Source organism: Staurois parvus, unplaced genomic scaffold, assembly GCF_062004578.1.
Source record: "Staurois parvus isolate SC_StPar_1 unplaced genomic scaffold, SC_StPar_1.0 ptg000019l, whole genome shotgun sequence".
Taxonomy (NCBI): Eukaryota; Metazoa; Chordata; class Amphibia; order Anura; family Ranidae; genus Staurois; species Staurois parvus.
Genome location: NW_028317815.1, coordinates 20,260,346 through 20,285,447, shown reverse-complemented (window position 1 = coordinate 20,285,447; position 25,102 = coordinate 20,260,346). Strand labels below are relative to the sequence as shown.

Genomic DNA, 25,102 nt, shown 5'->3' with positions numbered 1-25,102 from the left:
TGGTGCCGTGGTTGGGATTCAAACCAACGACCCTAGTACTTTCCAGCGAAAGCGCTAACCATTTAGCCACTGTGTATGGCCATAGCACAGAGTATTGCTGCATCCAGAGGTGGCATTCAATGGCAGCAAACTATGCATGGCATGTGAATGAAGTCTTAGGGTCTTCTGTCATGTTCTGCCCCCCTCTCCCTCCACTTGGTTGCACTGTGAGGTAACTGACATACACTGACCCGTGAGGTGATTTATGGAACATGTTTGTCATACAATACTAACGAACTATTTCAGTGACTGAGTGTTCTGTCACATGGGACTGCAATCAGTCAGTAGTTCACTGCTCACTCCTCTCCCTATTTACATCTCTCCCAGCGCTAGCCGGCAATTTCTGCAGACTGCCAATGACACGGCAAATGTGGGGACGGAAGTGACGTCACGAGCAGCGGTACACGGACAAGATGGCGGCGTCCATGCTGAGACTCGCTGGTTCTCTGGGACGGAGGGTGATCGGTGGTGTTGCGAGGGGATCACAGGTACAGCAGGCGGTACCCTGGACAAAAGTATGGGGGGCGGGTATTCTGCAATATTGTCATGACCCCCAGGTTCCTGTCTTGTATCACTGCTGTTCGTGATGGAGACTGGAGAATGCAACATAGAGCCAGACTTAGTGTGTCTTGGTGGTCCGTTACTAACCCATCGGTAGTCTAGGACAGTGGTCTCTAAACTGTGCCCCTGGGGCCGACTGCGGCCCTCTGTTTGCTTTTTTTCTGGCCTTTGGGCCATTATTACCCTCACTGTCAGAAACAGTTTCTGGCATAGTTACTGCCACTAACACCGAGGCACTATTCCTCTCAATGACACCAGTGATGGGGCACTATTCCTCTCAATGACACCAGTGATGGGGCACTATTCCTCTCAATGACACCAGTGATGGGGCACTATTCCTCCCAGTGACACCAGTGATGGGGCACTATTCCTCCCAGTGACACCAGTGATGGGGCACTATTCCTCCCAGTGACACCAGTGATGGGGCACTATTCCTCCCAGTGACACCAGTGATGGGGCACTATTCCTCCCAGTGACACCAGTGATGGGGCACTATTCCTCCCAGTGACACCAGTGATGGGGCACTATTCCTCCCAGTGACACCAGTGATGGGGCACTATTCCTCTCAGTGACACCAGTGATGGGGCACTATTCCTCCCAGTGACACCAGTGATGGGGCACTATTCCTCCCGCTGACATTAACGCTGGGGCACTATTCCTCTCAATGACACCAGTGATGGGGCACTATTCCTCTCAATGACACCAGTGATGGGGCACTATTCCTCTCAATGACACCAGTGATGGGGCACTATTCCTCTCAATGACACCAGTGATGGGGCACTATTCCTCTCAATGACACCAGTGATGGGGCACTATTCCTCTCAATGACACCAGTGATGGGGCACTATTCCTCTCAATGACACCAGTGATGGGGCACTATTCCTCTCAATGACACCAGTGATGGGGCACTATTCCTCCCAGTGACACCAGTGATGGGGCACTATTCCAGGAGTTCCATCCTCTGGAACTCCCTTCCCCAACCCATCAGATTATCACCTACTCTCCTCTCCTTTAGGCGCACTCTGAAAACCCATCTCTTCAGGGAAGCCTACCCCACCCCCTGCTAACTTGCCGACCTCCTCCACTCTTCCTACCACTCCATCCCCCACAGCTATCTCCTCCTGTGCCACCATCCCCTCCCTCCTAGATTGTAAGCTCGAAAGAGCAGGGCCCTCAATCCCCTCATGTTTTGCATTGTATTGGTATTGTTCTGTCACATGTTCTGTCCCCCTTTGTAATGTACAGCGCTGAGTGAACTATTGGCGCTTTATAAATACTGTATAATAATAAAAAAAAAAATAATATTCCCCCCGCTGACCCCAACGCCGGGGCACGATTCCCCCCGCTGACCCCAACGCCGGGGCACGATTCCCCCCGCTGACCCCAACGCCGGGGCACGATTCCCCCCGCTGACCCCAACGCCGGGGCACGATTCCTCCCAGTGATGGAGCACCATTCCTTTAGCTGACATCAATAATGGGGCACTCTTCCTCCCAGTGACACCAATGATGGGGCACTATTAACTCCCCCTGACACCAAGATATTTTCTTCTCCCACTGGCCACAGTCCAGCCCTCCAAAAGTTTGAAGAACAGTAAACTGGCCCTTCCTTCAGAAAGTTTGGAGACCCCTGGTCTAGCAGACAGTATATACTTGTAAGAGTTGTATGTTTCATCACTAAGGCCCCTTTCACACCTAGGCAGGGGCGACAGTACTTGTGAATCTTTGCATGTTGCGTTTAGGGCGGGCTAAGCACTTTAACGTCCTCCTCTATGTGCAAAAAGAATTGCACATGTACAGGATGTTTTTTTTGAGATTTGGCACACAAAAATGCGCTTGTTAATAAGGTGCATTGGGGGGCCACTAGAAATGAATGGCACTGCCACCTTCAAAAGGGATGTGCGTTGCAAGATCGCAAATGACTTTGCATGTGTTGCTGGCCGCTATGCACAGATGTGAACCTAGCCCAATGGAAGAGCTTTGGGGCAATGTTTGCGTTGTCAAGCTTACAGAAGAACTAAACCCTCCTATCCTTCTCAGCCAAGGAAGCTGCAATCTTAGTCTCTATTTGATCTGCAACTGCCATGGTGCTGTACATGTGATCCGTTATATCTCCAGCCATTTGATGGCTTGACAGTTGGTTCAGAGCACAAGCAAATGTGACCGTTAGCATTCCTGGCTTGGAATTCATAGAAATTGGCTGCACACTCTACTAAAATGTGTGGATTTATTGACACGTAATCCGAAAAATGGCAAATGTTGGACTGATCCTGCTGCACCACCCCTTCTATTTTTCGATGATTAGCATTCCTGGCTTGCAGGGACGTTGAATTCCCAACGCCCAGGACATGCAGTTCCGGGCACCGAGCAGGTAGTTTTTTTTTTTTTGTTTTGTTTTTTTTTTTATTACCTTCAGCCCTGCTGCAGGCAAGCAGAGGGCTCACTTGTAAGCTCACTATTGCTGATTGCTTCCACAGAGTGCCAGCCTCTCAGCTACTCCCCTCGCCCACTGTCTCCCGGGCTCCACTTGCCCATCTGCAGGCCTGGGACTGGCTCACCGCCGCTGGCTAGATGGGAGGGAGGAGAGCGGACATGTCCACTCCCCTCCCCTTCTCGTCCTGACACGGAAGTGACGTTTTGATGTCACTTCCGGGTCCACGTTGAGAGATTCCCGGCAATTGAGGCCGGGAAAGAATGTAATGCAGTGCGATCTGCATTACATTCAGGGGAGCAGAGGGGAGACATCCAGGGTCTTTTAGACCTTGGATGTCTAATAAAGATAACCTGTCACCAAAACATCATCACATAGAAGACATTGTCCCCTATGTGATGAAAAAAAAAAGTTTTTTTTTTTTTATTGTAAAAAATAAAAGTTACACCCAAGCACATAACATCTCCCCCCCGTATATGTACATACAAATGTAGAAGCAAACACTGGGGTGCCTACGCATTGATTGTGATACACATGTAACAGGCTGGAATGAGAGCAATAATTCTAACACTAGACCTCCTTCATAACGCCATACAGATGACCTAGAAGGGGTTTTAAAAGCGTCACCAATAGAAAATATAGGGTACTGAAGTTCATTGCGATTTCACGAGTGCATACAAATTTAAGGTTTGACAGATTGGATATCTATTTACTCGCTGCAACCTCATCTTTTTTTATTTTACAAAAAATGTAGTGCTTTTTTTGTGCCCTAAAATTAACTAGTATTTTTTACTGAAATACTGAAGTTTTGCGGTAATATCAGGCGATATAAAAAATCGGAACTACTACTATTTTATTCTCTAGGGTCTCTGATTTCAGAAAATATATAATGTTTGGGGATTTTGTGCAATCTTCAGGCCTAAAATTATTTTTTTAATCTTGTGTAAAAAACACAAAAACAGCTCTGACAGCGAAAGTGATAAAGGATAAGCCCAACATTCCCCTTTCCTGACAAGCACCCAATCAGTGCTCATTACACTGCATAGTGTCTCTTCCCTGCTAGTTCCCATGTGCAGTGCTGGAGACAGGCAGGGAGGGGAGGAGGCGATAAACAGCACAGTGTTAAAAATATTACACGTTTAAGTCGCCATAAAGCCCATTTTGTTTTTAAAACATTCCTAATATCACCTCTGATTTAAATTTGGTTTTGGTTAACTTTTTTTTTTTATCTGGACAAGTAGATTGTCTTGAGGAACAAGTAGATTGGGACACTGATTTAGTCCCTTAGACAAGTAGTTTTTTTTAAAAATATCCACACCCCTGAGGGAGCATAAGGGTCCTTTCACATGGGCGTTTTTCATCAGTTCAGTCACGTTTTTCCCAAGAAAAAAAACGATCAGTTTACATCCGTTTTTCATCCGTTTACATCTGAGGGTTTTTTTTACATCATTTACCAATGCAAAAGCAAACCGTATGTCCGTTTACATCCGTTTTTCCTTTTCTTCCTTTCAAAAAAAAAACAGATGTCAACGGATGCAGACATTAATGGATACATCTGCCATAGAAATACTTGGGTGTCCGTTTTTTTTATCCGTAAACGGGCATACGGAACACCCATGTGAAAAGCCCTAACTGGTTTTGAATCCATTAAATTGATGGGTTTAGTTCTGCATTAGCCCTGGTTCACACATACCTGCAATTTCGGATGCATTTTGAACGACACAGATTCGCATGACAGGTCAAATGACATGGTTTTCTGCAGAGGCTTTTCACATACATGCAATCTAGCTGCAGTGCGATTTTGAAAAGGGTCCTGCGTAATTTTCAGTGCAGATGCGATTTCCAGTCTTTTTACACGACAGTTTTCTTCAGAATTGTACCTGCACCGCTGAACAAAATCACATTGAAAACAGCTATCAAAATTGCACCGCATATATGTGAACCAGGGCTTAAAGGAAACCTGTGAAGACAGGAGTGTGGGAGCTGCCATTTCTGACTTCCTGCAGGTGCAGCCCCAGGAGCTGTCATCTTCATCCAGGCTTTGCTAAGTAGGGTTGATGGGCTCAGCCATGATCAGATCCTATTCTGAACCCACCTGAGCAATCCCCTCCAGAAAGCTGTCGCCTGTACTGGGCCAATCCTAATCGGCCAAGGCAGCCGCACATGTACACGACCCTTATATACAGTTTAGGTCCATATATATTTGGACACACACAATTTTAGTTTTTTTCAGGTATTTACCAAAACATATTCAAGCTATAGTTATACAGTGCATCCAGAAAGTATTCACAGCGCTTCACTTTTGCCACATTTTGTTATGTTACAGCCTTATTCCAAATTGGATTAAATTCATTTTTTTTCCTCCAACGTTCTACAAACAATGCCCCATAATGACAATGTGAAAGAAGTTCATTTTTAAATCTTTGCAATTTATTAAAAATAAAAAACTAAAAAAAACCCACATGTACATAAGTATTCACAGCCTTTGCTCAATATTTTGTTGAAGCACCTTTAGCACCAGTTACAGCCTCAAGTCATTTTGAGTATGATGCTACAAGCTTGGCACACCTATTTTTGGGCAATTTCTCCTATTCTTCTTTGCAGTACCTCTCAAGTCTATCAGGTTGGATGGGGAGCGTCGGTGCACAAGCATTTTCAGATCTCTCCAGAGATGTTCTATTGGGTTCAAGTTTGGGCTCTGACTGGGACACTCCAGGTCATTCACAGATTTGGCCTGTAGCCGCTACTGTGTTATGTGGGCTGGGTGCTTAGGGTCTTTGTCCTGTTGAAAGATGAACCGTGGCCCAGTCTAAGGTCCAGAGCGCTCTGGAACAGGTTTTCATAAAGGATGTTTCTGTACATTGCTGCATTCATCTTTCCTTCGGTCCTGACTAGTCTCCCAGTTCCTGCTGCTGAGAAACATCCCCATAGCATGATGCTGCCACCACCATGCTTCACTGTAGGGATGTTATTGGTCATGTGATGAGCAGTGCCTGGTTTCCTCCAGACATGATGCTTGGTATTCAGGCCAAAGAGTGCAATCTTTGTTTCATCAGATCAGAGAGTTTTGTTTCTCATGGTCTGAGAGTCCCTCAGGTGCCTTTTTGGCACACTCCAGGTGGACTGCCATTTGCCTTTTACTGAGGAGTGTCTGGCCATTCTACCATACAGGCCTGATTGGTGGAGTTCTGTAGAGATGGTTGTTCTTCTGGACGGTGCTATTATCTCCACTGAGAAATGCTGGAGCTCTTTCAGAGTGACCATCAGGTGCTTGGTTACCTCCCTGGCAAAGGCCCTTCTCCCACGATCGCTCATTTTGGCTGGGCGGCCCGCTCTAGGAAGATGCCTGGTGGTTCCAAACTTCTTCCATTTACAGGTGATGGAGGCCACTGTGCTCATTTGGTCTTTCAATGCTGCAGACATTTTTTCTGTACCTTTCTCCAGATCTGTGCCTTGATACAATCCTGTCTCGGAGGTCTACAGACAATTCCTTGGACTTCATGACTTGGTTTGTGTTCTGACATGCACTGTTAACTGTGGAACCTTTATATAGACAGGTTTATGCCTTTCGTAATCATGTTTAATCAGCTAAATTTACCACAAGTGGACTCCAATCAAGTTGTGGAAACATCCCAAGGATGATCAGTGGGAACAGGATGCACCAGAGCTCAATTTTTGAGGCTGTGAATACATACAGTAAAGGAAATAAGTATTTGATCCCCTGCTGATTTTGAACGTTTGCCCACTCACAAAAAAATGATCAGTCTAAAAATTGAATGGTAGGTGTATTGTAACACTGAGAGACAGAATAGCAACAACCTTCTTCCCTCAGCCAGGGCATTGAAAATGGGTCGTGGATGGGTGTTCCTGCATGACAATGACCCAAAACCCACGGCTAAGGAAACAAAGGAGTGGCTCAGGAAGAAGCACATTAAGGTCCTGGAGTGGCCTAGCCAGTCTCCTAACCTTAATCCAATTGAAAATATGTGGAAGGAGCTGAAAGTTTGAGTTGCCAAACAGCCACCAAACCTTAATGACTTGGAGAGGATCTGCCAAGAGGAGTGGGCCAATATCCCTCCTGAGATGTGTGCAAACCCGGTGGCCGACTGCAGGAAACATCTGACCTCTGATTGCCAACAAGGGATTTGCCAGCAAGTACTAAGTCATGTTTTGTGAAGGGAATCAAATACTTATTTCCCTCATGAACATGCATATCAGTGCATAATTTGTTAGACATGCATTTCTTTTGAAATTTTTGTTGCTATTCTGTCTCTGTGTTACAATACACCTACCATTCTATTTTTAGACTGATCATTTCTTTGTGAGTGGGCAAACATTCAAAATCAGCAGGGGATCAAATACTTATTTACTTCACTGTATGTACATGTGTTTTTTGGGGGGTTTTTTTCGTTTTTTTGTTTTTAAAAGATTTCAAAATGAACTAATTTCATGTTGTCATTATGGGGTATTGTTTGTAGAATGTCGAAGGAAGAAAAGGAATTGAATCAGTTTTGGAATAAGGCTTTAACATAACAAAATGTGGCAAAAGTTAAGAATACTTAGTGTGAATACTTTCTGGATGCACTGCATAATGGATATGAGCTGAAACTGCACACTCTCTAAGGTTTAATTTGAGGGTATGTACATCCAAATTGGAGGAGTTTAGGAATTACAGCTGTTAAGAGTAGCCATCCCCCTTTTTTTCAAGGGACCAAAAGTAGTTGGACAGTTGAAACAAAAGCTGTTTCATGGCCAGGTGTGGGCTACTCCTTCTTTATTTCTTCATCAATTAAGCAGGTAAAAGGTGTGGAGTTTATTCTAAGCGTGGTATTTGCATTTGGAATCTGTTGCTGTGAACCTACATCATGCGTTCAAAGGAGCTGTCCATGCAAGTGAAACAGGCCATTGTAAGGCTTCAAAAACTAAACAAATCCATCAGAGAGATAGCAGCAACATTGGGAATGGCCAAATCAATAGTTTGGTACATTCTGAAGAAAGAAGAATGCACTGGTAAGCTCTGCAACATAAAAAGGCATGGACGTCCACAGAAGACAACAGTGGTGGATGATTGCAGGATCCTTTCTATGGTAAATAAAAACCCATTCACAACATCCAGACAAGTGAAGGACACTCTCCAGGAGGTGGGCATATCATTGTCAAAGTCTACAATCAATAGAAGACTTCATGAGAGCAAATAGTGAGGGTTCACCACAAGGTGCAAACCATTCATAAGCCTGAAGAATAGAAAAGCCGGATTAGGCTTTGCCAAAAAACATCTAAAAAAGCCAGACCAGTTCTGGAAAAAGCATTCTTTGGACGGATGAAACTAAGATGAATCTGTACCAGACTGACTGGAAAAAAGTGTGGAGAAGGCTTGGAACAGTTCATGATCCAAAGCATACAATGTCACCTGTAAAACATGGTGGAGGCAGTGTGATGGCATGGGCATGCATGACTTCCAGTGGCACTGAGTCATTGGTGTTTATTGACGGTGTGATAGAAGCAGCCGGATGACCATATCCTCAAATTTAACCTGAGTGTGCACTTTCAGCCCATATCCATTTATATACAGTGAGGAACAGAAGTATTTGAACACCCTGCGATTTTGCAAGTTCTCCCACTTAGAAATCATGGAGGGGTCTGAAATTCACATTGTAGGTGCATTCCCACTCTGAGAGACACAATTTAAATAAAAAATTCAGGAAATCACATTGTATGATTTTTAAAGAATTTATTTGTCTTGCACTGCTGAATATAAGTATTTGAACACCTGAGAAACAGCAAGAATTCTGGCTCTCAAAGACCTGTTGCTATGCCTTTAAAAAGTCCACCTCTACTCCACTCATTAATCTAACTTAGTAGCACCTGTCTGAGCTCTTTAAAGACACATGTCCACCCCACAGTCAGTCTGACGCCAACTACTACCATGGGCAAGACTAAAGAGCTGCCAAAAGACACCAGAGACAAAATCGTGGACCTCCACAAGGCTGGAAAGGGCTACGGGGCAATTGCCAAGCAGCTTTGTGAAAATAGATCAACTGTTGGAGCAACTGTTAGAAAATGGAAGAGGCTAAAGACGACTGTCAGTCTCCCTCGGACTGGGGCTCCATGCAAGATCTCACCCCGTGGGGTATCACTGATGATAAAGGTGAGGAATCAGCCCAGAACAAGGGAGGAGCTGGTCAATGACATGAAGAGAGCTGGGACCACAGTTTCAAAGGTCATTGTCGGTAGAACACTACGCCGTCATGGTTTCAAATCATGCATTGCACGGAAGGTTCCCCTGCTCAAGTCATCACATGTCCAGGCCCGTCTGAAGTTTGCCAATGACCATCTGGATGATCCAGAGGAGGCATGGGAGAAAGTCATGTGGTCAGATGAGACCAAAGTAGAACTTTTTGGTCTAAACTTCACTCGTCGTGCTTAGTGGAAAAAGGATGAGTTGCATCCCAAGAACACCATCCCTACTGTGAAGCATGGGGGTGGTAACATCATGCTTTGGGGGTGCTTTTCTGCGAAGGGACAGGACGTCTGCACTGTATTAAGGAGAGGATGAATGGGGCCATTTATTGTGAGATTTTGAGCAACAACCTCCTTCCCTCAGTCAGAGCATTGAAGATGGGTCGTGGCTGGGTCTTCCAACATGACAACGATCCAAAGCACACAGCCAGGATAACCAGGGAGTGGCTCCGTAAGAAGCATATCAAGGTTCTGGAGTGGCCTAGCCAGTCTCCAGACCTAAATCCAATAGAACATCTTTGGAGGGAGCTAAAACTCCGTGTTGCTCAGCGACAGCCCCGAAACCTGACAGATCTAGAGGAGATCTGTGTGGAGGAGTGGGACAAAATCCCTGTTGCAGTGTGTGCAAACCTGGTCAAGAACTACAGAAAACGTTTGACCTCTGTAATTGCAAACAAAGGCTTCTGTACCAAATATTAACACTGATTTTCTCAGGTGTTCAAATACTTGTTCAGCAGTGCAAGACAAATACATTCTTTAAAAATCATACAATGTGATTTCCTGATTTTTTTTTTTTGTTTAAATTCTGTCTCTCAGAGCGGGAATGCACCTACAATGTGAATTTCAGACCCCTCCATGATTTCTAAGTGGGAGAACTTGCAATATCGCAGGGTGTTCAAATACTTCTGTTCCTCACTGTAACTATAGCTTGAATATGTTTTGGTAAATACCTGAAAAAAACTATAATTGTGCCTGTGTCCAAATGTATATGGACCTAAGGGGTCGTTCACACTTGACTTTATTTCTAACTCTTGCCAAACGCCCCTATAGCTTTTGACAGGCGTTATGGCGCCCTATGCGCGGTTTTGAGGTGGTTGATAGGTGTTTGCCAAGAGTTAAAACCGCACGACAAACACCTATAATGAAGTTAAATGGTATTAATGCTCCGCAACTGCCTTGCAACCGCATCGCAAACGCCTGCCAGGCGTTTTAGGAGCGGCACCATAGACTTGAATGGGAGGCTTCAACTCCTCATGAATCGACATGAGGCGTTCGTTTTGACGCAACGTGAGGTGGGAAAGGCGGGGAGGTTAAGTACCCATCTCCACGTCTTCCAATCGGAGCACATTTTGCATTAATTGACAAAATGTATAGTATTCTGTGAATTGCGTTTGTGCTAGGGATGCACTGATATATTGGCAGCCGAAACGTATGGTCCCAAAATAGTGTTATCGGAATTTTGCTGATAGGAAAATAGGTGCCAATAATGGCTTCTCTGTTTTTATTATAAAAGAAATGTCAAGGCAATTCGCATGCAAAGTTGCGTCCCACAGACTTGCACACAAAGTTGCGTCCCACAGACTTGCATACAAAGTTGCATCCCACAGACTTGCATGCAAAGTTGCGTCCCACAGACTTGCATGCAAAAACGTTAACCACATTAACTTAAAGGATAAGTTCACCTTTGGGAACATGTTACATGTTCCACCCGTGTTTTGTTCCCAATGCTGTAGCTGCTGTGGAGCACCGTGGTAGTTTATTGAATATTTCTGTCAGTATATCTGTCAGTATGGGCAAGTAGATTTACTGATAGGTCTGCAGGAGACCTGCATGGCACCAGTGATCTGCTAATTGCTAGTGCAATGCTTTACAGGCTCCTGCAACCAAAAATGATTTACCTGCAAAAAAAATGTGCATTTATTTTTTTTAGTCAAAAGGTGAACTTATCCTTTAAATTTAAAAAAACTGTCCATTTTGGTTTTCTCCCAAGTGCATTTTGAATTTTTGGTTTCAGCACTGGAATTTTCATTTCAGTACACCACTAGTTTGTGCCCTGCGAAGGACCTCCTGTGTTTACAATGCAGCAGGGCAGTTGCTTGGCAGAGGACCCAGGAGCTAGTGGAGATCCTACAGATATGGTATATGCATAGTTACATTGTTCCAAGCTTGACCAATAAAATTGTATCTTCCATATATCTGTCCTCGCTCAAATCAGTCCTGTTTCTGACCCCTTTGTGAAGTAATGTAGATTACTTTCACTGTAGCATAGCCTTTTTGTCAGGAAAAAACAGGACCTATTACCTCTGTCCTAGATTGAAATCAGACTTAATAGTAATGTTTTTAGATAATGGAGGAATATTCTTTTTAAAAAAGATAATTCATGCAGGTGTCTATGTATCTATAACCTATATAACATGTTTACATATATACATAATTTTTTTTTTATTCTCTGTACATACAGCCTTTGCCCAGATGTTGGTCTACACAAACAGCAACACAAGCTGTTTTAAATGTTCCAGAGACTAAAATCACCACATTGAATAATGGACTGCGAGTTGCGTCTGAGGATTCTGGACTGTCAACGTGTACTGTAAGAGAACTTATATCATGTCACATTTTTGTTTTTGTTGCATTAAGTCAAATGACAAACTGTGTAGCATTCACAAACCTAATTGTATGTTGTTAAAGCTTGCTTCTTCATTTTCAATAGAGTGGGGAAGAGTTGGAACTTTTTTTTTTCCAAGTTACAACCTAATGATAGAAGTTATTTGGACATAAAGTAAGAGGAAATTGAATAACTGAGAATTGTCACTGAAACAGATGATCAGGAAAATTTCCAACAACGAATAAGGCTCCTTTCACACGGGGCGGAATCCAATTTGCTCAGCAGGGGATCTGTCCGGGTTGATGACTGTCCCTGTTTGCTCAGTTCATGCAGTGTGGACATGGATAGAGCTCCTCTGTGCTCTGTAGGTGTCCAGATGTAAATGGGATGACTCCCCTCCTATTTGCCTAGCTGGAGGGGGGTCGGATCCTTTTTTTTTTTTTTTTTTTTGCGGACTGAATTGGAGGTAGGCGGGCGTAAATGGACACAAGTTCATTTACACCCTCCAGTCCATAGGGATACATGAACCATTTGATCAGGTCCACCTGATAAACTGACAGGCAGACCTGATTGTATTGTCCATGTGAAAGGGGCCTTACAGCTGGGCTTATCTTAGAGACCAAAGTTTCCTATTCATTGAACAAAGATTTCCAAAGTCATCTTCCAGGACAGCTTCACATGAGAGAGGCTCCTCCCTCCAGGAAACACCTGATCTACTTTATCTTAATAAATAGACTCTCCGCCCCTGGGGTCCTCGGTATTTGTGTTTCCTCTGGGCAGGACTGAACTACCCCCCGTTTGTTGTTTTACCAAGGTTGTCTGGCGGGGTACAGAGGCCTCTTGAATGAGGCTACCCCCTTACCAAGCAAGGCAGAGGCCTTGTGGGGTGGCCTCATTCGGGGTTACCGTGACATTTCCTTTAGGGGAGACAGCACCCCTCTTTCCTCGCCCATCTGCGGTCATGCGAGGCTCACCAGGAGGGGGATAAGCCTGCTTCAATGACCAAGGGGCCGCTACCCTGTGGGGCAAAGCCTACCTTCCTCCGCTCTAACGCCAATATCTTCGGGTGAGGCAACTGGCCCATTCCCATTTTTCCCTAAAGAAATTCTTCCCCCAGAGTATTCATGGCATCAATAGACCTAAAGGATGCATTCTTTCACATTTCACATCCCAATAAGGGAGGAGTCAAGGAAGTTCCTGAGGTTCACGCTACAGGGGCCCAAGAACAGAACAATCTTTTTCCAATTCAACGCACTTCCCTTCGGTCTGTCTTCAGCACCAAGGGTATTTACAAAGCTCCACGTGGAAGCACTATGACAGCTTGAGGCTAAAGGGGATAAATAGTATCCCCTACCTGGACGACATAATCTTGTTTGCGGACACGAAAGAAGCTCTGGAATGTCATGTGGCATATACAATATCCTTCTTGGAAAACCTAGGATGGCTAATAAATACAGATCACAGCTAATCCCTTCCAACAGAATTACATTTTTGGGATATATTCTGGATTCCACAAGCACCTGCTTATACGTAACACCGGAAAAAGTACTCAAACTACAACAGGACACAATGAGTCTCCGGAGGATACCAGTTTGTATGATCAGAAATGCCATGAAGCTTGTTGGTTGGATGACCGCAGCAATACTGGGGGTGCAATGGGTGCACTCCAGGACAATACAGAATCATGTCGTCTCCCACTGGGACGGCAGCCAAGCATCTCTGCACTCCAGCATTAGCCTCACTCGCAATGTAAAAAAGTCATTGGATTGGTGGAGAAACATTCAGATGCTGGAACTCGGGAGAAGATGGAAAAAATCCAACCCAACAAAAATCACTACAGATGCAAGTATGCGGGGGCGGGCCGCATACATGGAGGGCTGCCTGGCCCAGGGTAAGTGGGACCCAGAAACCGCAAGAAGCTCATCAAATTTCAGGGAATTACTGGCAATTTTCAAAGTGCTTATGGCTTTTCAAGAAAAAATAAAAGGGAAAGAGATTCAAGTCCTGTCGTACAACATGACTGCTGTCACGTACTTGAACAGACAAGGGGGTACAAGGTCCCCAAAGCTGATGGAGTTGTCAGAAACCCTGTTAGGCTGGGCAGAAAGAAACCTAAGGTCAATCACGGCATATCATGTGAAGGGAGACTTGAACTTGCTAGCAGATTAGTTAAGTTGTGAGGAAATCAGAATGGTGCCTCAGCCACACAGAGTTCGCCCAAATCTGCAGCAGATGGGGCACTCATTCCATAGATCTTTTCACCAACAAATGAAACGCAAAACTAGGGAAGTGCTTCTGCCTTCAGAGAGACCCTCAAAGTGCAGGCACAGATGCACTGGCTCAGCCTTTACGCCTTTCCACCATTCAGACTACTACCAAGAGTGGTACAGAAAATACAGATTTCTCATGCAAGTTTATCCTCATCGCTCCATTCTAGCCAAAAAGGCCATGGTTCTCCTTCCTGAAGAAGCTGAGCCTAACTGACCCGTGAACAATACCACCCAGGAAGGAACTACTAGTACAGGGGTCAGTGGAACACCCACACCCGGAAAAGCTGTAATTGACGGCTTCTGAGCAGCAAAGGCTAGCCACAAAAGGCTTATCAGAGAAGGTGGTCTCCATCCTAGGCGGGCGGAAAAAGTCTACAAACGCCATTTACAACAAAACCTGGAGGAAGTTTTCCTATTTGAGGAAGGGGAATGAGTTGCCATGAGCTCCTATCCTGAACACAGTACTCGAATTCCTACAAGCAGGAGCAGACAATAACCTAGCAGCTAATACACTTAAAGTTCAAGTAGCTGCCTTGTCGAATTTCCTGGAATTTAAGTTAGCGGAGGATCGCCTAGTGGTCAGATTCCTGAGGGCTATCACTAGATGTAGAGTACCATACGCACCCAAATGCCCAGTCTGGGATCTAGGAACAGTTCTAAGGAGTTTCCAACACGAGCCATTCGAACCCTTGGAAAAATGTTCTCTCAGATACTTAACCCTCAAAACCACTCTTAGTAGCCCTAGTCTCAGTTTGCAGAATAAGAGAATTGCAAGCACTGTCAGTGATAGAGCCTTACTGTACAATCCTGATGGATAGGATTATCCTCAATATAGACCCGGCATTCCTACCAAAGGACACGTCACATTTCCACAGAACAGATTGTAATACCATCATTTTGCGGGAGCCCAAGCAACACCAAAGAAAGAGACTACAACAAAATCGATGTAATTATGCCTAATTGCGTACATAGAGCTCACTAAAGCATGGAGGCACTAGTCCAGCCTCTTGGTCTTATTTCAAGGACCAAGGAAAGGTTACACAGCCTCTAAAGGTACCATCGCAAGGTGGCTAAAGGAAGCTATCTCAGAAGGATACAAAACCTTAACACTGACGCCACCATCAGGTTTGAAAGCATATTAAACTAGGGCTAGCATAGCTACGTTGGCAGAGAAAGCTGGTGCCTCTCTGGACAGATCTGCAAGGCCACAACATGGTCCAGCTTCAGCACATTCACCAGGCACTACCGGTTAGACCTGATCGCCAACAAGGAACAGGCATTCGGCAGTATAGTCTTGCAAGCAGCAGCTTGAGCAGCCCATTGAAGTCCATTAGGGAGGCAGCGGAAGCACAGGCACAGCCGCTGGTCCTAATGTGACAGAGGTGCGCGTGAGCTTGCTACTGTGATGGGCAGCCTCACGGACACAGGAATTGTGTATATTGGAGTACTGGCATTCTAGGTGCCAGAGTTGCTTACACTGTGGAAGGTCTTGACATACAGACATCGGGAGGTGTCTTCTATGTGTTACCCTTCAGGTTTGCAATATTTGGCAGTTGTTAATAACTGCCAAGTTAATAAGACAACAGAAACTTTTTCATAGTCTTCTCCTCTTTGGAGACAGCCATAAGATGGTATACTCATATAATCAAGCTGGAAGTACACAAGCTAATGCAAACAATACAGTAAATGTGAGCTTGGGTTGTGCAACGCAGCTGTATAAGGGTGCCGAGCATCTCTGTGTTGTGCTTTTACCCTTTTTTTTTTTTTTTTTTTTTTTGGATTGCTTATGGTGCTTTGATGTATTTAATATAATTTTGTATGTTCAGTGTCCTCTTACTTTTTTCCATTTGAAATTAGGTGGGTCTATGGATTGATGCTGGAAGCAGGTATGAAAATGAGAAGAATAATGGAACTGCACATTTTTTAGAGCACATGGCATTTAAGGTAAGACTTGCAAAACTTGAAGAAAAAAAACACACACCAAATTTGTATTATTAGACTTATGTAACATGACAGTTGATATGATGAAAGCTATAAAGTACTTCAGTTGTATGGCCGCAGTTAGCTGAATGACGGCTGTACCGCGGCCGGCCAGTTCTGGGAGGACGCCATATGACGTCCTCCCACGCACACCTGGCAGTCTCTGTGATCACTGTGTCCTATGAACACAGCTGATCACGTGATGTGTTAAAAGGGCAGTGAGCCCATAATTGCATTTGATAGCGGCACCCTTAGGGCTCTCACACGTTGGGGGGTGGTAAAACCCTGCGGTTGAGTCACTTAACAAATGTAGCACCCTCCTAATTAGGTGCTAATATAGGTGTTCGTAGGTAAATTTAGCTGTTTCTTTGGGCTCCTGCATTTAGTTTTAGTGAGCTTTCAGAAAGTGCACCAAACCCCCAGGATATATTAGAAGTCCATGGCTAAGTGCAGCAAACCCACAAGAAAGCTGTAGGTACGCTGCACCCACAATGTGGGTAGACCGCAGTGCATCAGTGTGTAAAAGAAGCCCTATACTATTATGTCCAGTGTATTACTTCTGACATCAAGATCTCTTTCCTGCTGCTGGCACCACTCTGAAGACTGCTAGCTGGGATAAGAGTTGGAGTGCAAGTTGGTATCACTCCACATGCGACAGGAGCCGGAACTCCAGAGGAGACATTGGCTTATGCACCTCTTGCTCCCTACTACAGATTCAACTTTACAAGTAGTCCCTCTGCATTGCACTATTTTTGTTTATCTGGGATGGCGGATCAGAAAGCCCAGACCGCGGTCTACTGGTAGATCGCAATCTGTGTTGCTGACCCCTGCTCTAGGCAAAGCTTTTTTTTTTTTTTTTTTTTTTTTTTTAGTTTTGTATTGTATAGGATTAGACCCTCTCAAGTTTTTATTTCAGTCTGTTGTGAGATTCACCCCCTATTTGTCATGATGACCATTGTCATCGAGAGAGAAAGTGAGGGGAAATACAAAATGTTACAGTTGTCCCCAGAACAAGAGGTGAATCTTCCAATGGACTTGCTTGTTTTGGGGACTGCTGTCTGAGAGATTTCCTCTAAATTCCTCTTGTGCATGTAGGAGAGGAAGTACAGAAAAATATCCCCAGTGATACACAGACAGCAGAAAATAAACTGACAGGGGTTTGTAACACTTACCTACTATATCCAAAAGAAAATTTAAAAACTTTTGTCAATACATACACTTAATATACAGTCAGGTCCATAAATATTGGGACACCGACACAATTCTAACATTTTTGGCTCTATACACCACCACAATGGATTTGAAATGAAACGAACAAGATGTGCTTTAACTGCAGACTGTCAGCTTTAATTTGAGGGTATTTACATCCAAATCAGGTGAACGGTGTAGGAATTACAACAGTTTGCATATGTGCCTCCCACTTGTTAAGGGACCAAAAGTAATGGGACAGAATAATAATCATAAATCAAACTTTCACTTTTTAATACTTGGTTGCAAATCCTTTGCAGTCAATTACAGCCTGAAGTGTGGAACGCATAGACATCACCAGACGCTGGGTTTCATCCCTGGTGATGCTCTGCCAGGCCTCTACTGCAACTGTCCTCAGTTCCTGCTTGTTCTTGGGGCATTTCCCTTCAGTTATGTCTTCAGCAAGTGAAATGCATGCTCAATCGGATTCAGGTCAGGTGATTGACTTAGCCATTGCATAACATTCCACTTCTTTCCCTTAAAAAAACTCTTTGGTTGCTTTTGCAGTATGCTTTGGGTCATTGTCCATCTGCACTGTGAAGCGGCGTCCAATGACTTCTGAAGCACTTGGCTGAATATGAGCAGATAATATTGCCCAAACACTTCAGAATTCATCCTGCTGCTTTTGTCAGCAGTCACATCATCAATAAATACAAGAGAACCAGTTCCATTGGCAGCCATACATGCCCACGCCATGACACTACCACCACCATGCTTCACTGATGAGGTGGTATGCGACGGATCATGAGCAGTTCCTTTCCTTCTCCATACTCTTCTCTTCCCATCACTCTGGTACAAGTTGATCTTGGTCTCATCTGTCCATAGGATGTTGTTCCAGAACTGTGAAGGTTTTTTTAGATGTCGTTTGGCAAACTCTAATCTGGCCTTCCTGTTTTTGAGGCTCACCAATGGTTTACATCTTGTGGTGAACCCTCTGTATTCACTCTGGTGAAGTCTTCTCTTGATTGTTGACTTTGACACACATACACCTACCTCCTGGAGAGTGTTCTTGATCTGGCCAACTGTTGTGAAGGGTGTTTTCTTCACCAGGGAAAGAATTCTTCGGTCATCCCCCACATTTGTTTTCCGTGGTCTTCCGGGTCTTTTGGTGGTGCTGAGCTCACCGTTGCGTTCCTTCTTTTTAAGAATGTTCCAAACAGTTGTTTTGCCCACGCCTAATGTTTTTGCTATCTCTCTGATGGGTTTGTTTTGTTTTTTCAGCCTAATGATGGCTTGCTTCACTGATAGTGACAGCTCTTTGGATCTCCTCTTGAGATTTGACAGCAACAGGTTCCAAATGCAAATAGCACACTTGAAATGAACTCTGGACCTTTTATCTGCTCATTGTAATTGGGATAATGAGGGAATAACACACACCTGGCCATGGAACAGCTGAGAAGCCAATTGTCCCATTACTTTTGGTCCCTTAACAAGTGGGAGGCACATATGCAAACTGTTGTAATTCCTACACAGTTCACCTGATTTTGAAGTAAATACCCTCAAATTAAAGCTGACAGTCTGCAGTTAAAGCACATCTTCGTTTCATTTCAAATCCGTTGTGGTGGTGTATAGAGGCAAAAATGTTAGAATTGTGTCGATGTCCCAATATTTATTGACCTGACTGTATCTTCTTTAAATTAAAAGCAAGCTCTGTTAATATGCAAATGATGTCAGGTGCTGCAAATGTGCAAAAAGAACTGTAATTCGTGAGAATAAAATTGTGATTGCAGCACAAAACTGTTAGAAGAAAAAACAGGATATTAAAAGAACAAAGATTTGTAGGGTTGCTAGTACATATATTGGATAAAGTTATTCACCAAGAAAGATACCACGATTGTATTTAATTGGAATTCCAGGTGAAGAAATGGCTAAGGGACCTCCAAGCCTTACACATGACATTAAATCTTTGAAATAGTTTATTGGAACCATTTAACCCTAGTCACTATCGTGGGCACCCAGCTAGCTGGCCCTGGAATACTGTCTTTCCAGTGAGGTGGCCCTGTATCTTCAACTGACTCTTTCCCTGCACCCATCCATAGGACTTCTGCCATTACCTGGAGAGAATGCAAAGAACAAAAGGTATACCGCTCAGGCAAACAATCCAGATCAATCCACAACAGGTGCAGGCTCTGGCTTGCCACCACACACGATACAATAGGAAGAAGGGTCAGCCGCACACCGGAGGATAGATGAATATAGTGTATATTTTTTGCTCCATAGGACACACAAAACACCAGGACATGAATACAGGACCTGTTAACAGGTCCTGTATTCATGTCCTGGTGTTTTGTGTGTCCTATGGATCAATAAATACACACTATATTCATCTATCCTCCGGTGTGCGGCTGACCCTTCTTCCTTTTAGTACCTGGAGAGAGCATCTTTCCCCTGTGCAGCCAGTCCAGAAGTCCATATGATTGACTGACTACCTGGGCTACCATTTATAACCTCATATTTATAGCCTCCTTGTGAGAGAGGTCACCCCCACACACACCTTTGCAGAGAACCTCAAGTAACTATTCTTACACTAGACTGAATTTTGTTGTGCTATTTCCAACTGTTAATTTATTATCATACTCCGTTCTCTTAAATCGGGGGTCTCCAAATTTTCTAGAGAAAGGGCCAGTTTACTGTCCTTCAGACGTTAGGGCGGCTGGACTGTGTCCAGTGGAAGTAAACCATTTTTGTTGTCAGTGGAAGGAATTATGCCCCATTGTTGGTGCACGCTCTTGCACTATCATCTTGTAGCTGTACGCTGGCATCAACAAAGGAGAACCCTCCACCTGGTGAAAGCTAAAGTGCCCAGTCCCTGCTGTCTCACCAGGCATGGCCTCCCTGAGGACAAGGAATAGCTGAATTTTCATGATCCCTGGTGTGTCCATAACTCCTGGAAATTGTGGTAGCACAGAGGAGTGTGGGAGCCCACTGGATCATGGAAAAGGAATTTAAAGCGGCACCCACTGCTGGAAAAAGTAGATAAGGAACTCCATTACATGCATGGCAGGTTATGTCTTATGTTCTGTTGGGGTAACTGTGTTAATATCTTGAAATTAAAACGATGAGGAAAGGAACAACATAAATATCCTGATTAAAAATGTAATTAAATTAAGACTGTATTAAAATGTTTTCATTGTATAGTTAGCTATAGTGGCTATGATGCTTTACAGTACTTCACAAAGTATTTATATAGCAGAGGTGTTATTTACAGAATTGTTATTCGAATGGCTTCCTAATTTTGCACTGATTATCTTAGGGAACAAAGCAGCGTTCCCAGCTAGACCTGGAGCTTGAAATTGAAAACATGGGTGCTCACTTGAATGCATATACTTCACGAGAACAGACAGTATATTATGCAAAGGCTTTTTCCAAAGATCTGCCTAGAGGTAGGTGACAAGGATTACAGCTGATTCTGTGACAAGTAAATTCCTATAACATTCTCTGCTTTGGATCATATTTGTTTTGGTCAAAATGGTTTAAGACCCCCTGAGCTAAGTTTACCCACCTTTTGGCCATGAGAAAAAGCCCTTCAAGAGAAACCTAGTCAAAGCTTAGTTAGGACTGAGGGCTATCCTGTTCCCTTTTTTCCCCATGTGATAGCAGTGATTCCTGTGTATGTCCTTTTTTGTTTTTTTCGGTCAGTTGACCATGCTTATGCTTGTCAAATGACCTGCAAATCATGTAGTGTTTCCATTTTTTTTTTTTGTCCAACCTCTGCATATACCAATGAATTAACAGAGGGCAGTTATTTCTGGAGGTAGCTCCTTATTTCTGCATTGACACAGCAGACACCCAGCACAGCACAATGGTAAGCTGAAGACCTATAGTGTGTCTGCACCAGATTCAAATATTTTTGCTGACTTAACTGGAAAGTGTGCTGGGAAATTTTTGTATTGTATCGTTCTGTAAAATGCCCTGTCCATGTGCACTTTACTTTAAAAAAAGCTGTAATGAATTGATTGGAGCAGTTGTTTTGTTTTGCATTAAAGCTAACTTGTTGCTTTACCCTGCATATGAAACTCGCAGGTTCACATTAGGCCTGGTTCACAATAGTGATTTCAGATGCAACTTGAGTCGCATAGAATTGCTTGACAATTCAGATCACATTGTTTTCAATGTTGTCTGTTCACATCAATGTGACTCAGCACGGAGTGATTTTGGAAAAGGTTCTAACCCAACCAACATTCAAGGCCCGACACCACACTTAACACTCTCCTCCTTCGACCCTGTTACCACTGAGGAAGTTACTGAACTCCTTTCCAAGGCTCACTTCACCACCTGTCCCCTGGACCCTCTCCCCTCACAATTATTGCAGCCTCCTTCCTGCTCTATCTTAAACTCTCTAACCCACATCTTCAACCTCTCACTCTCCCACTCTCCATGGGCACCTTTCCCTCCCTGCTCAAACATGCACTGGTTACCTCCATACTTAAAAAACCCTCACTGGACCCCACCTGTTTGAATAACTTATGACCCATCTCCCTGCTCCCTTTTGCCTTCAAGTTTCTAGAGCGCCTTGTTCACAACTGTATGAACTGCTACCTCACCGACAACAGCCTTCTTGATCCCCTACAGTCTGGCTTCCACCCACAACATTCACTGGAACTGCCCTACTAAAACTCATTAACGACCTACTAACTGATAAAACCAATGGTCATTACTCCATACTCATACTCCTATACCTTTCCACTGCCTTTGACACAGTCAACCACCCGCTCCTCCTCAGAAAACTCCACTCCATTGGCCTCCGTGTCTGCTCTCTCCTGGTTCTCCTCTTACCCTTTTCAGCGCACTTTCAGCATCACATACAACTCCTCCTCTGCTCCTCTCCCTCTTTCCGTTGGGGTACCCCAAGGCTCTGTCCTTGGGCCCCTTCTTTTCTCTCTCTACACCTCCTCCCTGGGCCAATTGGTAACCTCCCATGGCTTCCAATACCACCTCTATGCTGATGACACCAAGATCTCTCTCCACTCCCCAGCTCACCCCCTCAATCTTCTCACAAATCTACTAAGCGACATATCAGCCTGGATGTCACACCACTACCTTAAACTCAGTCATTCCAAAACCGAGCTTGTAATATTTCCTCCTCCCAGATCCCCTCCCAATGACTTTACCATTAAGATCAACAGCACAACCATTGGTCCCTCCCCACATGCCCCGGTGCTAGGCGTAATCCTAGACTCTGACCTCTCCTTTGGGCCCCACATCCAGTCACTGGCTAAATCCTGCCGCCTCAACCTCTGGAACATTTCCAAAACCCACCCCTTTCTGACCAATGACACCACAAAACAACTTAGCCACACTTTGGTTTTATCCCATTTTGATTACTGCAACTTCATTCTCACTGGTCTACCGTTACACAGGCTATCCCCCCTTCTGTCTCTTATGAATGCTGCTGCTAGACTCATACCTTACCAACTGATCAGTGACTGCTGCCCCTCTCTGCCAATCCCTCCACTGGCTTCCACTAACCCAACGTATAAAATTCAAAATGCTAACCACAGCATACAATGCCATCCACAACACTGCCTCTAGCTACACCACTAACCTCATCCGCAGATATCCAAATTGCCTGCTCCGCTCCTCGCAAGACATCTTGCTCTCAAGCTCCCTCATCACCTCCTCCCACGCTTGCCTCCAGGACTTCTCCAGAGCCTCTCTCATCCTCTGGAACTCCCTAACGCAATATGTCCGGTCAGCCCCCACCGTGTCTGCCTTTAGGCTATCTTTGAAAACTTGCTTATTCAGGGAAGCCTACCCCACCTCCACCTAAGTAACTGTACTTGAGCCACCGCCATCAGAACATCGCCTACAGCTATCACCTTTTGTATCACCTTCACCTTCCTTTAGATTGTAAGCTCCACGAGCGGGGCCCTCCTATTCCTTCTGTACTGAAAGGTATTATAATTGTACTGTCTCCCTTATATGTAAAGCACTGTGCAAACTGTTGGCGCTATATAAATCCTGTATAATAACCATAATAAAGTACTACCTTGAAGTTATTCCAGTGCAGTTTTGGTCCTATTGAGTATACAAACCTTATCAAAGTTTCACCCAGTTAGTACTACATAATCGCACTGAAAGTCGGATCAGTATCATAATGGAGCAGTGTGAGCCCAGCCTTAAAGTGAACCTGTAACAAGACTACAGAGGTTTGAGTATTTACCGTATTTGCCGGCGTATAAGACGACTTTTTGACCCTTGAAAATCTTCTCAAAAGTCGGGGGTCGTCTTATACGCCGGTACACATGTTTAGGGGGGCTGCGGCATTAAGTACAGGGGTTTGCAGGGGCTGATGTCTCTTACCTGGATCCAGTCCCACGACGATCCGGTCCAGGAAGCGCGGCGTCTCCTTCAGTTCGGCCACTGGATGTTCGTGCGGCTGCTCGGCTCCGCCTCCTCACCGGTGATTGGCCGCCAGAACTGTAGCTCAGGAAAGGCACACAGGCTGCCAATCACCGGCGAGGAGGCGGAGCCGAGCGGCCCCGCGAAAATTGAGTGCCGGAGCAGCAGGTAAGTGTTCTGTGTAGAGGTGCTGCTGCAACCACATATGCTGGCTGCAGCAGCACCATACGAGAACAGGGTCAGCAAGTCTCAGTGGGAGGAATAGTGCCCCATCATTGGTGTCACTGATACCAATGATGGGGCACTATTCCTCCCACTGACACCAACGATGGGGCACTATTCCTCCCCCCCACTGACACCAATGATGGGGCACTATTCCCCCCCCCACTGACACCAATGATGGGGCACTATTCCACCCCCCACTGACACCAATGATGGGGCACTATTCCACCCCCCACTGACACCAATGATGGGGCACTATTCCACCCCTCACTGACACCAATGATGGGACACCATTCCTCCCACTGACATCAATGATGGGGCACTATTCCACCCCTCACTGACACCAATGATGGGACACCATTCCTCCCACTGACATCAATGATGGGGCACTATTCCTCCCACTGATACCAATGATGGGGCACCATTCCTGCCACTGATACCAATGATGGGGCACCTATTCCCCCCACTGATACCAATGATGGGGCACTATTCCTCCCACTGATACCAATGATGGGGCACTATTCCTGCCACTGATACCAATGATGGGGCACTATTCCTCCCACTGATACCAATGATGGGGCACTGTTCCTCCCACTGACACCAATGATGGGGCACTGTTCCTCCCACTGACACCAATGATGGAGCACTATTCCTCCACTGATACTAATGATCGGGCACTATTCCTGCCACTAATGCCAATGATGGGGCACTATTCCTGCCACTAATACCAATGATGGGGCACTATTCCTCCCACTGACATCAATGATGGGGCACTATTCCTCACTGGTGTGCATTGGAAGAGGGGTAGTCTTATACGGCGAGTATAGCCCAAACGCTACATTTTAGCAGGAAAAGTAGGGGGGTCGTCTTATACGCCCAGTCGTCTTATACGCCGGCAAATACGGTACATGTATTTTTAAAGCAGTAATTTGGCTTTAAAACTTCCACCTAATGACCTCCGTAGCAGTAGATACTGTGAAGAAATTCATCCTTGATGTTTCCAACAAAGGATACTCAAGATCTTGCCTTAGCCAGCCTGGCACCCCCCCCCCCCACCCCCCGCTCCCCACCCATGAGCACCTGCTCTGTGTTTACATTAGTTATTAATGGAAGGTAACTCACTGCAGGTAAGGGGGGGGGGGGTCTGAGCTGTATTGGACTGCTG

General features: G+C 44.9%; 1 protein-coding gene across 1 annotated transcript in view; it reads left to right on the top strand.

The window, feature by feature from the left end:
* Positions 1–377: 377 nt before the first annotated feature.
* The window catches only part of PMPCB (peptidase, mitochondrial processing subunit beta), a 46,046-nt gene continuing 21,321 nt past the window's right edge, over positions 378–25,102 (top strand). The window contains exons 1-4 of the mRNA XM_089685590.1: positions 378–527; positions 11,732–11,860; positions 16,003–16,089; positions 20,627–20,756. Of these exons, the coding sequence (XP_089541716.1) occupies positions 453–527; positions 11,732–11,860; positions 16,003–16,089; positions 20,627–20,756 (421 nt within the window). The 5' untranslated portion in view covers positions 378–452. The remainder of the gene's footprint in view (positions 528–11,731; positions 11,861–16,002; positions 16,090–20,626; positions 20,757–25,102) is intronic.